This window comes from Tympanuchus pallidicinctus, unplaced genomic scaffold (assembly GCF_026119805.1).
Source record: "Tympanuchus pallidicinctus isolate F22 unplaced genomic scaffold, pur_lepc_1.0 scaffold16, whole genome shotgun sequence".
NCBI lineage: Eukaryota > Metazoa > Chordata > Aves > Galliformes > Phasianidae > Tympanuchus > Tympanuchus pallidicinctus.
The window spans coordinates 10,743,530-10,761,007 of NW_026294679.1; the positions used below are offsets into that span (position 1 = coordinate 10,743,530).

The 17,478-nt window shown below is 39.1% G+C and overlaps 1 protein-coding gene across 3 annotated transcripts in view; it reads right to left on the reverse strand.

The window, feature by feature from the left end:
- Positions 1-3,059: 3,059 nt before the first annotated feature.
- The window catches only part of SORCS3 (sortilin related VPS10 domain containing receptor 3), a 267,602-nt gene continuing 253,183 nt past the window's right edge, over positions 3,060-17,478 (reverse strand). For all 3 annotated transcript variants that reach the window (XM_052677148.1, XM_052677149.1, XM_052677150.1), the window contains 7 exons: positions 16,964-17,087; positions 13,784-13,896; positions 12,065-12,196; positions 10,115-10,214; positions 8,013-8,118; positions 5,311-5,471; positions 3,060-4,727 (listed from right to left, as the gene is read on the reverse strand). In XM_052677148.1, the coding sequence (XP_052533108.1) occupies positions 4,663-4,727; positions 5,311-5,471; positions 8,013-8,118; positions 10,115-10,214; positions 12,065-12,196; positions 13,784-13,896; positions 16,964-17,087 (801 nt within the window). In that variant the 3' untranslated portion in view covers positions 3,060-4,662. The remainder of the gene's footprint in view (positions 4,728-5,310; positions 5,472-8,012; positions 8,119-10,114; positions 10,215-12,064; positions 12,197-13,783; positions 13,897-16,963; positions 17,088-17,478) is intronic.

Genomic DNA, 17,478 nt, shown 5'->3' on the forward strand with positions numbered 1-17,478 from the left:
TAGCATGCACTCTCTTCTCCTTTTTTAATAGCCTCTTGTGCCAAGGAGTGAAGGTAGCTTTTTCTTTTTTTTTTTTTTTCTTTAGCATGGGCACTCTGCAGTGTTTTCCAGACTAAAGTCTTCTTGATGACAGTTTGGAATTTACAGAGCCTTGGCTGCATAAGCAAAACACAGATAAGTCTCCATTCCTGTTTACTTTCCACACTCCAAAGAGGATCAGATCAGCCTGTGGGATGGGAAGGCAAGGAGATAATTATTTTTGGAAGATAACAGGATGAAGAAAAGACAGGTAGTTGTTTTACTTTAAAACCTGCTGCTTTATAACGGTTCTCTGCTTGCCCTCCAAGACCCTAAATAACTTATTCATAACATAACTATGGCAAGGAAAACCCAGCAAAGACAGAGGAGACTTTGCCAAAAGGAAATTTGAGAAGAACAGGACTGAAAGAGCAGACAGAGGTAACTCTGATGTACAAAAATACATTTATTTTCAACAATTTCAAAACCACTGCCTTTTTTTTTTTTTTTTTACAGTAAAAATATTCAAATGGAACAATAAAACCAAGAACAGTATATATATATGTATAGATATGACTCATGCATTTGTATTACTGTGTTTAATACAAGTATTGCAATTGTCTGCCTCATTTAATCCTTTAAAACCATGGTTGTGGTTTGGATTTAATGCACTGTCCAACATAATCAGAAGGGACGTGAGGATTCTGGTTTGGTTTTTCAGACCAGCACAAGCTAGAATGTATGTGAGAACTGACTGGAGGGACAGAGAGGGGAACAGGACACCTTTTCACGTCCTTGAAACCAAGTCTTAATCCAGAAGAAAATGCATGTTCTCCTGCACATGCTCTTACTGATGGCAGTAAAACCATAACTGAAAACCTCTGCAATTCCAGTCTCTCTAGCTTCATTTTCAAATCTTCTGTGTTTATTGTTGGGGTTCTCAAGCACAGGTTAAACCACACTGTTCATCTACTATGTATTTCTAATATTCACAGAGTCAAAAGCTGCAGCTAGTCTTACGCGTTAGTCATATATTAAAGTCAATACAGCAGAATCCATTGCAAACAGAAGGCTGGCAGTGATAGAAGGCACTGACCCAATCTTTTGCTCTCTCTTTCTTTTCTTCTTCACACACAACTAGACTGTGGGAGCAATTTATGTTATACTCATGTTACTGCCTTTTTCCCTCCTCCCTCAGGTAAATAATCATCTACAGCTTCAAGGATTTTGATTACATTTCCTCCAATATAAACTTGCAGGGAAAAAAAAAAACAAATGATGTTTTCAGGCTGTTACTTTACATCTATACACAAGTAAAACTGGACAATACCCCAGCCTGTGCCAAACATTCCAGGTCAGTACCCTCCAAAAAAGTAAACAGCTGGTTGCACAAGCCAAATCTGAGAGGTCCCATGGATTGCTGCAGCCTCAGGTACACCACAGTGACACAATAGTTAGCTTTCTAGCACCCTACAGGAGCAGTTTTCTGTTATGAACACAAGGTTTTTCCAGCTGCCATCATGTTCTTGCAGGCATGATCCCATGAATATCCTAGGGTGAGCTCTTTCTAGACATACATGGAGCCCTCTCTGGTCCAAGTAGCAGTGTGACAAACTACTCTGACAGGTGGTGATAACCACTAAGTGAAGATGAAGTTTGAGTCAAATCAAGAACCAGGCAAGTTTTTTTGTCATTCAATTTTGGCTCCCTGTTCTTTGTTTATTTGCTTTGGAGCAACTTTAGGATAATCTTTGATTAAAACTAGTTCTCTGGACAGTGGTTTCTCTAAAAATTTAGAAAGTTCTCAACTTCCATTGAGATTAAATCTCTTTTTAAGAAGTGAAAATATTTCAATTTTTTCCAAGGTAACTTCCAATTTTTCCTCCTTGATTCCTCCCATCTGATGAGTTATTTTAACACACTCTCCATTGCATCTTCAAGAGTGTAGATGGAGAAATTGGAGGAGAAAAAAAATTGTGAAAAGAAATTGTGAAAACTATAATCCCAAATCTTTCTTTTTGAATGAACATAAGTTCATTTCTGTGAATAACTTAGAAAATTTGAAACAACACTGAACATTTTCACTCTGTTTCCTGGTTTAGAAATTATATTGAAAACAATTTCTCATTTAGTCCTCTGCAGCAGCTCACAAAAGCAGTCCCTCAAATCCTAATGATCAACAAAGACTGAGATCAGCCCACAGTTTAGCTCAAGGCCCACAGGACCATTGTTTATGTACATCCCTCCCATCTATGTCTAAATGGGAAGCTATGGCCTTGCACTAACAGTGTTATTACCAGATTGGGCCATTACTGTAAACTCCTTTGGTGTTTCAGAAGAACAGAGACAGTAGCAACAGTTTATGCACATGTGATGGATGGAAACTTAAATTAAAATAGAAAAACACAACCATCGCTCTCCAGCTTATGTTGGAACCAGAGCAGAAAAGTGAGGGAGCAGAGAGAAAAGAATTCTTTTTAAACCAAGTGAAAATGTTCACAAACCTTACTGAAATAAGGGAGCAGAAGAATTGAAAATATTTAGCTTTACTATTTCACACAAAAAATAGTTTGCTACATTTTGATTTTAAAATTTTAAACTTGCAATACCTCCCTATTTTTTCAGCAGAACTATGCTTAATCACTGTTTTTCCTTTCTTCCCTTTCAAGAGACATCAGCATTAGAATCCTGAAAAGACTTTCCAGCCCCTTAACAGAATGGACATGTGGAACTGAGGCTGGTTTGTAGCCAGTATGTTACAATGCAGAGAGGTAGCAAGAAAGGCCTAAATCCTACCCATCTTCCCATTTCAGTCCACATAAACTGTCCTGTAATCAGATTGTCACCTGACCTAATTTCTGTCCTCTCTTACAACTGCAAACACTGGAACACCTTCCCAAACATGCCTCCAATCTTTCTTCCACTCCCATTAGGTTTTATAATTCAACACTCCACAGAATAAGGTCCACTTTTAGTACTGCCAACTCATGAGAAGTGGATAAAAGCTACTCTAAGTCTACTTACTTAGACTTACTACCACTAAGTCTATCACCTGCATCAAAACTCCATCACTCCTAGGGGCTATCCTCAACTCAGTTAGGTTGAGAGATGGATTCTTTAGGAGCTTTTTTTGCTTTTTTCTTCATGAGCCTCCCTGCACTGATCAAAAACGATCAACCAATCCAGCATGCAAAAATTACCCCAATAGCATTTCCATCCAGAACTGGATGCAGCCATTCTGCAGCACTCACAAGAAAGAACCTTTCCTAGCTCAGTTTTGTAGATCTGACTATGCATCCTGTTCTCCAAAGAGCAACCCCTAAATGCATGCGTCATGTTCAGCTAAAATCTCTTACACATCCTGAAAAGCATTTACTTTACCTTAACTCATTTACTTCAGCTTAACTCCTAAGCACACAATATCACACAAATAAAGGTACTGCAACCAGATCCACTGTTCAGCTGGGGTATACAAGGAAGTGTAAACACACTGACGTTTGTGCACACTGAGATTGTGGTTATTTTCTGTTTGTTTTCCTCATCTTCCCTAGCTGATGTCATCAAGAGCCTTCTCAGAAGTGAACAACAAAGATAGAGGTGAGTAGATGATGAACATCATTAAAGTATTCATGACAGACTCATGGTCTGTCCTGATAAAACCTTTTTCTGCTCCATCATAAGAAATGATAATACATCTAAAAAAAAAAAAAGAAAAAGACTTGTAGGTATACACAGAGAAATAAACGGTGCTGATTGAAATATGACAGACAACTGGAACACACTTGGAATCAAAGTGTGATTCAAGTGCTCACCACAGTCCCTGGTTGGCTGGAGTGTGTGTGCGTGCATGTGTGTGTGATTCAGGTTTTGTTTTAAACATATCTTCCTTTACTAAACATTAAATTATTTCCTAAGAAATAAAAAGCTATGTACATTGTAATTATCTACAGTAGGCCTTCGGCATCCTTGCTATTCACATGCATGGCATTTGAGCTGCATTCATAAACGCAAGCATGTTCCCTCATTGCTTGTGGTGCTGTCCCCTCCAGCCAATCCACAGTCCAAGGAAAACTAATATGCACGCTCTGAATTTATTTTTCCCCTTTCTCAGCAGTCAACAATGCCAGAGGGTGACTGAAATTAAAAGCAATTACAAAAAGGCAAGATCCTGCAAAAAGCTGAGACATGCACATCACTGGAATGTGAGGGCTGTTGGCAGGTTGCAGAGTCTGGTCCAAAAGCCCAGTCTAAGCCTTCTGGCAGAATGAAGCAGGTGATTCATGACTCGCAAAAAGATCAGAAAAGGGACCATTTACCTACACTTACCTTGCCTAAGGTAACATATCTTCCTACTGTATTCGAATACTTAATTCCTATTCTGTATTTAAGAGGAGTCAGGCATTCAAATCTCACTGCACACTTCTCTTATTCTTTGCTTTTTATTTCTGATCTGATGGAAATTTCCTAAGTATGAAGAAATCTGCTATTTATGAATGCAGCCCTGGTAAACAGAAAAAGCCCACCCCCATCCCCTCCCAAATGATAATAATGACATATAACTCTCTTTTTTCATAATAATAATAATAACAATAATAATTACAAATAAAAAGTCAGAAATTTTGTAGACCAAGAGGATTCTCAGTATTAAACACTAGTGCAGTTGGGGATTTCCTTTGTGCTTTCACTGTTGGCAATAGTTGAGATGCTTCCTGTGGAGGAGAAAATGGAGAAGACAGTCAGAGCAGCAGCTTCAACAGTGGGGTCTATATTGCTTCTCTCTCCTTAGGATGTAAGTGTAGAGACAGAAAAGGTGCTTAAAAGTAACACATTCTGCATTGCACTTGCAGTAAGCACAGAGTATGTAAAAAATCTGTTATTACAGTTCTGTTGGCTACCAGTAAACTTGTTAAGCTATTAGTGACATATTCATTTGTAAAGACAGCACATCAACAGTGTAAGCTTGGCTTAGTTAATTTTTCTGAGGCTTTACTGAATTTGGGAGCCCTCCACAGGAGTGAAAGGGTCATGAACAGATCAAAGTGTGACTCGCAGCCATTACTAACTCCTATAAATCTACTACTATTTCCAGTTTCCTGCTCTAGTCATATAACAACAGGATAAAGGATGAAAAACTGTAGGAAAAACTCCCTGTTACTATGTTGATAGAATTTTTCCCTATTGCAGTGTCTCAGCATCTGCTTGTACATGGGATCACAGTCACTGCCTTACTTAACACCCACATCCTCACCTAATATACAGTGAAAAAAGCCCCAGCCAAGGGCTGTGTCTCACCCATCACTCGTGTGTCCAGCTCTTTGTCCATCAGCTCTTCAGGATCTGTGAACTCACTCAGAGTGATTTTGGGTGCATTTTCACTTTGGCTGACAGAACCAATCATTTCCTGCTCCTTGTCATGCTGAACTTGGGCATAGATATTAATCCAAGGGATTTTCCTGCACAGAAAGGAAAATAGGTTCTATTTTGCCAAGGTACATCACTGGTACGTCACTGATTAATCAGACCAGTTAAACTCAGACCAATCTCAAAAACACAGCAGTGAAAGTGATGCAGAATATCATCTCTCAGATGATGATGGTACCACAGTGATATTCAGTTCTAAGCATGCCATTAGCATCTACTAAAAACTATACCAACCTAAAGCTACCCCAAAGTCTCAGGCCACTGCCTTCGCACCCTGTACCCACAGGCTCCTCCAGCAGTAAACCTGATATTCTGGTGCTGCCCTGTTCTGATGTGCACAGTGGATACTGCACACCTAGCTCAGACAGCAGCAGTCAACTAAGTATAATCAGTCGCAATTGCCAACTCCCTGAGTATTTATTATATGATCAGTGGTGCATTGGAAACCAAAAGTAAAAATCAATTGAAGCACTACTATTAACTGAGAAAAAAATTGCTACGTTTGTTTCTATTGACAGGCCCACAGTGACACAGTAGAAAATGCCACATCAGAAAGAGTTATAAAGAATTGATCCTGCCTGAGAGAAAGAAAAGGACTTGTACCTCATAAAACCTACCTAAAGTCTATTTCTTACCATTTCAGTGCAAAACGTGGTTTGTCATGCTAAGGACAGTGACAGTTTGCAGGGACTTATTTTCTGTTGCTACTTGGGGAACTGAGAAAGTGAAAGCACTATTTCTTCTTCCCAACTCCAGAAGAAGTTAATTTGGATTATTGGAATAATATCCTTGAAAATCAGATAGACAGACAGACAGACAGTCAGGTAGGCCCCCAAGCATAGTTCCTGGGAGAATATTTAAAAGAGAACTGACAAGTAACATCTTAAGTGTCTGAGTGGTCACTAGGATTATTTGTGTGCAGTGGACCATGGAAAGGTGACCGATTGCTTTTTCTACCTGCTGAGCCCATAGGTTGGTGGACTTAATAATAAGGAGGCTGTGTGCAAACCAGCAAAGCACTGATTCTATAAATCTGTGGAATTAAAAATTCATGCAGACCCATGCTCCTCCCAGAACATTTTCCTGTTAACAGCAGTTCTGTATTCAGGCCAGGACCACTGTTAATCAGAAAAGTACATACTGCTAATGGACCTCTGAATCACTAAGAGCTAGAGAAAAGCTTTTGTTTTCATCTCCTTTTAACTTTCCATTCATAACTGTTGCATGCTCTCACTGAGCTCAAGTATTTGCTTTGTGTTAAAAAAAAATCAAGCTGAGGACACACTGGGTATCTAATTTTTAATTTTTGGCAGTTCCACATGCTTGGGACAAATCAGATTAAGAACTGGTAAGTTGAAGAGCTTTGGACTAAGCAAAACTCATACTTTTAGCCATCTATTCTCTCCTCCTCCCTCCCCATTCGATTTCTAATGCATTACATTCTCAGACATTCTGTTTTAAAAGGACAGGGTCTTTTCTGCCCTGGAGCACAGCACGAGGCTGATGGATGCTACACTCCAGGTTTCATAAAGGCTCAGGATGCTAGTATAAGAGTTTGTTTTATGAGATATAGAAGCATAACATGATGCGGACTCTGGCAGTCAAAATATGCAGATCCTTCTTCTTGACTTACCCCTGACCACAGATCCAAAGATCCAAAGCACAAACCTAAGACACAACCTTACCAAGATGAAAAGGAAAACACACCTTACTCTGGCCCATAGAAAAGGTAGCAGAGGGAACAAAGTAGTTGAAATAGTTGAAATTCGGACAGGAAAAGATGTAATTTCCCAATTTGAAGGTTTGCAACCTATTCGTGTCCAGATATTTATTTTTGTTTCTAATACAATATTTTGTCACTGGGTAGGATGTGAGCACTTAGACCATTTAACACAGTAAGTAGAGTACTGAATACAAAGTTATTGATAAAAAGCTACATCTGCCTAAGATATAATCTTCTAAGGTAGCCCCTCAGCTAACAGGTTGTTCTTATCCCATATTTTGCTTGATAGCTTGCAGCAGCAGAGCATCATAGGCCAGCATGTGTCCTGCCTACTGTCAAAGCAAAGGGTACATTTTAACATCTGGCAAAGTAAATCTCAGCACAGATTCCAAAAGATACTTTGCTGCATAACACAAACTTTTCTGACATTAAATCTCCCTCCGTTAATATAATGACACCCATTTCTTTGCTCTTGCCATTCACCTTGCAAGATACAAATGAGATCCTACTGCACTAAAGCAGTTGGCAAGATGGATGTAGACTGTATGAAGACATCAGTCATGTTTTTTGACTAGGTGAGCACACAGGCATTTTCTGGTCTATGGTTCAAACAAATCTGCTGAAGCAGGGAACAGCTTGACTTCTGAGCTCTTTGTGAGTTTTCAGAGCACTGATGTGGAAGAACAGGAGGTGGATTTTTTTTGTATTTAAGAACTATGGAGCTGTACTTGTCTAAGTCTTAGGCCAGTACAACTCATTCTACACCTGCAACCCAAGCACTGCTCTGCCTAAATTTCCTGTAAACCACCCAGCATCTCCTCCTCCTATCCACCACAATTTTTCAACTTACCTCTTGAACTTGTAGATTAAAAAAACAGCCAAGCCCACAAACACCACAGACAACAACATCAGCATCGCCGAACTGCTGTGACCTGTGCTGGAATCAACAAGGGGTGCTGCAGGAGGAAAGGCAAAGCATTACATTTGCAAGACACTAGCAAACACATAACTAACAGAGAATTGAGCTCACCTCTGTCACATCTGCTTCATTATCACCACTGCATGGTGCATGCTGTTTCCATCAAGGCCAATGAGTATAAAATTAATTGACTCTCTTTCTTTGAAAACCACATTCCTTTTTCAAGGCAATGCAGTCTAACATCTAGTGAAAAGGCACAGCAAGCCATGCTCAGCTGAATGGTCAATCCTGTGTTAGCGCTGAGCTATTTCTTTTTAGGTTTGTCCACGGACAGAAGTGGAAATGAAATTTATGAAGTTTGACTTAATAGACATCTATTCTCCTTCAGAGAAGTAATCTCAGAGTGGTTCCCATCTTCCAATTACTTGTCTGCCTCACACGTGAAAGAGTCCTGGTCTTTTGAGAAGCCCCAAGGCTCCTCCTTCTAACAAGACCTAATTGTTACCTTTTAATTCAGTCATTTTTTGTATCATGAAGGAAACTAAATCAATAAATCTGGACCCAAGCAGGCACCACACTCTGGATCTTTGGTCCTATCCTTGGCATTTTTGATAGAGTAAATAAAGTGTATTATAAAACCTTGTTTGTGCAGCTATTTCCACAGCTCATTGGAACACACTGTCTTAATGGACTGAGAACTATTAAAGTCTGATGAGAACACTCTAATAATGTGCAAATGATTGTAAGTAGCATCTGAACGTGTCTCACTGCATAAATATTATTTGGTTCTTCTTTTTTTTCTTCTTTTTTCTCTATTGTTCTCTATTCTTTTTCTGTCCCTTAGATAACGGGGACAGATTCTCTGCAAATAATTCTCTGGTTCTAGCTGCAAATTTTCAAATTTAGGATTCTGATCCTACCAGTATTCTGCTTCCACCACTTCTATGAACTTTTTCTTGGAAAATAACTGACTCTTATTTCACTCAACTGAAAAAAAATATGGGAATGGTCATGAAAAAAAATGCAGATGCAGCACCCGCACTTACAGTGCCTTACTAGAACAAACCCAGAGAGAGATACTGCAGAAGTTGGTATCTCATTGTGTATTGTAAATTAATTCCTTCCAGACTATCTCTGTTAAGGTCTAACTCTCACCTCCAAACAACAATCAGAAAGCAAAGATACAAAGACATAGTCTGAAGAAGAGGAGATGAGCCTTGGTTTTGCCCAAATCTTCTCTCTGAGTGTCTCAAGTAAAAAGAAACAAACATGCTTTATCCTAGGATATGAATCTCACTTTTCCAGAGAGTCTATTAGCAATGTCACATGCACAAGATCCCATGCTTCAGATAACTGCAAGGGCAGCCATAAAAAGCAAGGGCAAAATAAATACTTCATCTCCTCTACAGCCATCATTGTCTCAGCAATAACCGAGAGCTTCACACTAGGCTAGCCAAAATTCTCAGCTGTAGCTGAGAGCTTCACACCAGGGCAGTCTAAAGCAAGTGTGATGAAGCTTGAAGCAACTACTTGCTACTATGTGAAAATGGAGATAAGTAACAGTGAGACAGTGATTTGTAGAAGTTAATATTCAGATCTAGATCTTTTCATGACTGTAGCACACATAAATAGTCCTGGCTAGTCATACCATTAACAAACCCTCTACAACAATGGTATGATCCAATATCCATAAAAGTTAGTAAGAATGCTCCCACTTAATTCTACAGGTGCCCAGTGAGAGTTTAATAGAAAACCATTAACCTGATGCTCTAAAACACTTGATAAACATCAACGCACTAGTTAATTACACCACAGGAACTCTTAAATGGTACTTTCAATACTTTTACAAATTAGTGTATGAAGATGCTACTGCTTGGTTCTGTTTGTAACACTTCCTTCTGTCTCAGTACTACAAGCTCTAAGTAACCCAGTAGCATATATCAAACTGTTGAGTGCTGTAGTGTAAACCCATTCACCTGGAGCCGTACGAATCCTCTAAAGAATCACAATTATGCCTCTTACTCCACACTCACCTAATGTTAACTGAGTGACATACACAATGACTTCAACACCAGGTTTCAGTTCAAACTGGACCAGGTTCTGATTGAGAGCATTAAAAAGGATTTCAACAACCTGAGAAAATAGTAAGAGATACAGGTTACAATATAGAAGAGAGCCAGCTCAGGAGAACGTTCAGAAATGTTAGTCACCACTTGTAGGCTACGTACATCTCTTACTGTCTTCAGGAAGAGGAGAAAGAAAGCAGGAAAGAGAAAGGTATGTGAGAAAACTGAGGAAGTAAAGAGAGACATGCACATGCTTTAGATTAAACTGAGTGTTACTGAATTCAAGTCTCCCTGAAGGACAGGCACGCTTTTGAGGTTCAGAGTGTTATTATAATTCTCTGGGGAATAAAAGGCAAGAATGTGAATGTGGTGTGGAAAAGAAATTAAGGATCTTCTCATCTTCTACTTGTGAGCTGGATCTTACACACTTGGAAATCACTGAGATATTCTCATTAGTGAGTGATGGAATCGAGCTGGGCAGTCTGGCCTACTAACAACTCCTTGCTCCCTTTGATTCAGGACAAGCTTAGTTACATAGCTCCTGCTGAAATACACTGTTGGGATGCTACTATCCAGTGATATAAAAATTTTTATACTTCTCCTTCATTTAGATGAGGGGCCTTGAAAGGGAGGCTACTCACAGCTCAGCAAGCCAGATGTGATGTATTATTTGATTGCCTCACAGCATATATTTTTCATGTCACCTGGAGCCTGAGCTTGTGAGTGCCTGGTCTCCACCAAGTAATTCTGGTGGTCGGGGTAGAACTCCTCAAGTAGGAGCCATTAACAGGTTCCAAAGTACATCTGAGTAGACTGTCAAATACAGTTAGACCACTAGAGCTACAGCTCATGGTCAACTGGGTCAGAAATGCAATCAGATGTCTCCATAATACTGCTATATGAAAAATGTTCACAACTGTGTTTTCAGAGAGAATTCGAATAGGAGTAGCCCAACCAAACTAGACAGAAACAATTCCAAGAAAATCTCTCCAAATAGCCTTCAAAATCTTCCTTCTTCTATGCCTCTCCTTTGTGCATACTTAATAGCGTTAATTTAAGAATGCAGTTTTGCTAGCTTTCTACAACAAACATACTACATTGAAGGGGCTAACTTTGCTCAGTGGGTGAAAACAACTTCCATGGAATTCAGGAATCTTTTGAGTGATTCAGTGTTTGATCACAGAAGAGTTACTCCCATAGGCACTTTGAGATGGGCTACCCATAGCTTTCACCGAGTAGAACAGTAGGAATGGTGCATACAAGAACATTAGCTAGAGCAAAGCAGCTTTTTCAGCACTACTTCACTCCTTTGCTTTCATAGATTTGATATAACTGCTTGGTAATTCTAGCAAAAAAAAAAGCTTCAGCAGACTGGTGTTCTTGTTCCTAGCTCTTCCTTTGCCTGTATATCACTGTAGCAATTCATCACCGTAATTACCTATTTATCTAAACGGATGGATATTGTAACTTTCAAATACAGTTTGCACACACTATGTGCTGCTTCAGAATAAAGAGTTCTTGTTCCTGTGAAATATGAGCTGAAGAGCTTGATTTATTTTTAGTAAACCTCAGTATATTATCTTGCTGTTTTGGCCTTTGTCTATTAGCATTCCTCCAAGGAGTGGAGGGAGTACATATTCAAGTTCCTTTGGCCATAACTACTGTAATGAGGGCACACTACTGATCTAGGTAGAACCGTTGCTGGTAGACTGTGACGCATCTCAGTGAGGAGCTTAAAATCCCATTTTCCCTGTGAAAGTCATTCTCTTTAATGGTATAAACTATACTGCCACAATCCAACATGCATCCAGTTACATCACACATACTGCGAGTCAATTCCAGTGCTGAAAAGGTTAAGGGGTCCGTCTGTAAATGTTACCATGGGAATAAATGATCTGTGAACCCTTTTGTCCTTACCTGTTCCAGATCAGCTTCACTGCTTTTCCTTCTCTCTGTAGTGTTTCTGCAGGGTAGCACAAATAGCTCAGCAGAAGTAGGCAACCCAGGAAATACGGCTACCAAGATTTGTTCATCAGGAATACCGGTCACCTAAAAAAAGTAAACAGGTGGTCTCTAGCTGCTCTTCTACTGCTGATTTTTCCATTCACTATGGGAAACTACGCTCCCTTCAAATTGTAATTTGTCAGTTCTACTATAGCTGAACTGTTGCAGCCACTGAGTGAGTCTTAAAATAGAGGTTCTGCTAATGATGTTCTCTGTCATTTTTAGAAGTAAATGTAGTGTGAACAACATCCAGGTGCCCAAAGATCACAACCCAGAGTTCAAAGACAAAACCTACAAATCTCTTCATATATGAATTTTCCATATAGTCCCTTGCCACAGAAGAACAATGCAAAGTCAGATCCAGAGACTCAAGGAGACCAATAAGCATGCCACAAATGGGGACATGTGATGAAAATTATTTGCAATCACCTTCTAACAACAGGTTATAAGGATCCACATTTGCTACATATGAAGTAAATGAAACACATCAATGGGGCAGCCTACTTCTGGTGATTTGTCCTATAAGAACAGATTGTAGGTTGCAACCGAACAGTCAAAAAAGGACATACAGACATGCATTTCTACATGCTTTCTATTGTTGATGTTACTGTTATTCCAATATAGTTCATTTATTTTCTCTGCAAACTTGAATATATTACAATGTACGACCAGATAAAACAAATGAAATAAGTGTTTTCTCAGGGTGGGAAAATAATCAAGGGAACTCTCATAAGCTGTGAATTTTGAGTAGGCTGCAGATGAGAAAAGCTGAGCAGGAATGCACTTTCTTCATAAAAATAATCAGTCACCATTTCTAAGAACAGATGTAGCTGAAGCAAAAATAAATAAATAAATTTTAAAAAGCAAGATACATTTTGGTAGAAAGTAAAAAAACCACAAAGGCTTGCTCATATCTATTCCTTGATTTCACACAAAACCAAAAACCAGGGTTATTTGATATCATAAATTATTCTGTCCGATTTCCTGCAAGAATTTGAGTGCTAGTTTACATATTCTAATTAATCCCAAAGGAAGATTCAGTATCTTCAGAAGCTTCTCTTTGACCTGTGTTTTAAAAGATAAGTTTATTTTCCCTCTGAATCCTCATTTTCTGCCCCATTTGGAAAGGGAGTAGACATTTGTAACATTCACCAATTGCTATACTTAGTTCCATTGGAAGACTGAGTATTAGGAATAGATCAAAAATATCTTCCTCATATACCTAACATTACTACATCTCTGTCTTCTGAGATGGATTGGATCAGCTGTCAAACTGCACACAGTAACGCTATCCAAATGTCTGGAGCAAAACCAGTGCAACTTGTAACATTGATTTTGGCAAAATAACAATAGTGATGCTACTATAATCAGGAATTTTTAAAGTCCTTAGGGATATTAAAAGCTGAAAAAATGCCACAGAAACATTAATAAAAGTAATTACAGTATTTCCACAGAACTCCCAATATAGTTTTCCTCTATAAAAAGATTCAGCATATTAAGAAGCAGTCGATTTAAAATGATAGCTTCATTACTGAGTTCTTCCCACTCTTCAAATCTAGTATATTGAAAAAGTCTGAGTAACTTTATCAGCCTATTCTGTATCAAGCAGAAGAGGTGGAAACAGAAGCTCACCTGTGCTAAAGCTCTCCTGATGACTTTGCCAATATCTTGTCTCCACTCAGGGATGTCAGGATTGTGGTAGTCCAAGTTAGGAGAAAATGAGAGGAGTTGAGATTGAAAATACTCTGGAATAGAAGAACAGTATTGATGAGAAGATTGAATGGGCAGAACTTAGGGTAGTGCCAAAAGTGTGGATTCAGTAATATCTCCTATTTATTTCAACAGAAACCTCAACAGATATGAAGAGCCCAATAACACTATTTGATAGAGCAAATTCTCAGCTACAAAACATTATTTTTCAACAGTCACCATGGCATTTTCATCAGCATTGAAAGGAGCCTGCATGCTGCACTCATAAAAATCTGCAGCCGTGGAGGTGACCCACTGTCACTGCTGTCACTGCTGAAACACTGCACCCACTGCCTCACTGTGCTCACATCCACTGTTTGGTCTCAATAAACATCCAGCAAGCGTTGATGAATGTCAATAGGTGCCTTTTTTTGATGCATGGAGGAATTCAGTGACACACCATTGCTTCTTAAGCACTTCCATGTCAAGCACCATTCTCTCAGACTGCCTCTCCACTGCCATCATACAGCAGTAACATGTAACGGAACATTAATGGAAGGTTGAATCTTCCAACATACCACCAATATCCACCTCTGACGCCATGGGCCAACAAAATAAAATAGGAGGCATTACTTTTAGAGCAGCCTTCATATTAAAATGATTTAAAGCAAAATAGAGATGAAAGAGTGAAGGAAGAAAAGAGCCTGGCTAACACCAAGCAGGACAGAAAACTTGCAAATAATGTACTTAGAAAAGAAATCTTGCTCTAACGCCAGCCTGTGGTTTTTCCCAGAAGAAATGGAAGTAAAAAACAAGGGAAGAGAGAAGTCTTGCTTTCATGTTGGTCTTAGGCCACCCAGGTTCAAGTAATTTTGCCACTCAACTTCAACTTCTGCTTACAAAAAAGTTAACTAGTAAATAAGATGGCATCTGCCTGAAATTTGGAAACTGTGTAATTACATGCACTATGGTCTGCAGAGAAAACACATACTGTAAGTAATATGTTTTCAAAAGCAGCCATTATCTGTTTGCTCTCCTGGAGGGAAGCCACAAATGGTTAATTCCCCAACAAATCAGAGCTCAGTGGTGCTAATGACAGGGTAATCAAGTGATGGCTATTCATGAAACGCTTTGAAATTACTTCCTAATTGACTGATGGCAGGAGGAAGAAAAACTTCCTAGACTTCAAATTTACACCAATTTAAAATTTTCTCCAATTCCATCTCTCCTCTGTGGTGTCACTACAGTCCAAGCCTAACATTTATGACCAACACACACAATGAATTTAGGAGAGTGGGAGATACAAGTTGAGGATGGGAATCACACTCAGATAGAGATTCTCAGGGTAGAAGACTGTCCTTTCTGTTGCTAGGGATGTGCTATGTCACACCTTGAAGCACCTGATCTGAAGTCACGTAAAGTACCATTAATGATTTTTAAGAAGGTACCAGCTCTAGATCAAGCTAGACCAGCAAGAGTATAAATTAGGAAATCCACAGAACAGCAGGGATGTGCCAGCACAGCATTCGTCTTGCATCTTTTGCAAGTTCTGTTCTTTCTTTTTAGATACTGCAATATATTTTTAAATAAAACAAGTATAGAAGAGTAGGCAATCTCTCTCTCTGCTCTTAACCCAGAGCCTGACATATAAAGCTTTTGACATTTGAACTCTCAGTACAACATCCAATTTTTTTTTTTTCTTTCACTAAATTCTGCACTATTAGCTACAATTTTTGAAAACCCTCAATAAATCTTCACTGCTAACACCACAAAGGCATACTCATTATTAGAGCCATAATAATTTAACATAGGGCACAGATTAGAACTGGTAACGTAATTTACCAGAACAAATGTTTACCAAAGATGCCCCTTGTTTACGTATTCAGACTTGAATTGATCACCAGATTTGGGTTGAAGAAGGACTCCTTCCTTCAGTGAGCTCAGTTTACAATATAGCCTTGTGTATAGGACTATTTGGATGTTCCAACTGCATGAATTACTCTGTGATAAAGTCCCAAGCTTTGGATATTTTAGAAAACAACAAAATTTCTTACATAGTATTTGGAAGCAGAAAGTGAGAAACACATTGAGATCTGCTGGGACCTTCAGTTCGCATATACAAAGATTGAGATCACCTCTTGAATACTCCTGATTTAAATTTATTCCAGAAACCAGTGGAAAGCTGCAAATTTCACATAACTAAACACTGCATTTTGCAATACCCAAAATATTCAAGCAGAGGTTTACTTAACATTTGCTAATACTGAGTTTGGATATTTCTAAATCATATCAGCAAATTATTAAAAAGCCATTGCATTGCACAACCAGGCAGTCAATAAATATCTGTTCAGCTGGTAGTTAAATCTGAACATACAGCTTTCAAGTCATCAGCAGCAAATTTATCTTTAATTACAGAAACAAGACACATGCAGTTCAACCACATAGGGCAACCTCAGTTATTTGAAGACCAGGTCCTCAATAAAACTTGCTGCCTAAATAAAAGTTTGTCCTTGAATGCTGGATGCTAAAAACTAGGTGAAATGAAGGCTAGCCCAGAAGAAAATTCTTCTACATACAGGTACAGCACAAACATACCAAACGAGATGCATAGGGATATCCAGTGAACACACAGTGAACCTCCAGCTGTGGTATGGAATATGGGCAGAAATACCAACAATAGAGCCATTTCTGTCCCATTTCTTTCAAAATCTTCACCTTTATAAAGTGACTATGTGAAAAGAAATCCTGGGTGTATACAGGCCACTTTAGTGACATACCATGTCTGCTTCTTTCCACAACTAGAAAACAGAGGGGAGATGCTCTGCATATTTTCTAAAGAGTTTTTTAATTGGAAAGTTCCCAGTCAGGAATGAGAGCAAAGCAGAAGCGAGCCATTTCACTACAGTGCTGCACTTACAGATGCAGTTAAATTCTCTATTCAGTTCACTTTGCATTTAGTAATTAAAATAAATCTGATCTACTTTGTTCACAGCTAACAAACATTTTACTTTGGAGGTCCCTCTAGGCACTAGGGAGTTCAGAGTTCATTTTGGTTCAACGACAGCTGCCTGTTCTTCACTTCTGTATGTTCCCTGACATCTCATTGTAAATGGATGAAGTTACCATGTACTGCGATCTCCTTGGTGTCTTGGATGAGGGTGTTGCCTGCAGCAACCTGCACAGTGACAGTGTTCATCCCCTCCTCGCTGAAGATGTAGGAGATGCTGCTCTCCAGGGTGATGAGGGGCTGCAAAAGGGAAACAAAAACAACAAAATCAAAATCAAGATGCAATTAACTCAGGCACAACAGTCAGCTGAATAATCCACAAGGCCAAAATATCCTTTTACCCCTGGCTGATACAAAGTGCTCAGATCTGCATGTTCTGCTAAGTTCAAAAAGCATGTGATCTGAACATTGCCCAATGAGACCATTCCACAGGCTTAAGCTTTCTCTCACTTCACTAAATACCTCCTGAAAATTTTTTCCACTGAACTGCAACTCATTACACTATGAATGCCTCAGCAGAGCACAGCCAGTGATTGCAGAATTAATGCTGCAGAATGCAGTATTGTAAACACACAAGCATGAGCACTCAGCATAGTTGCTTTCTCAGCTGTCCAAAACAGAAGGTTCAACT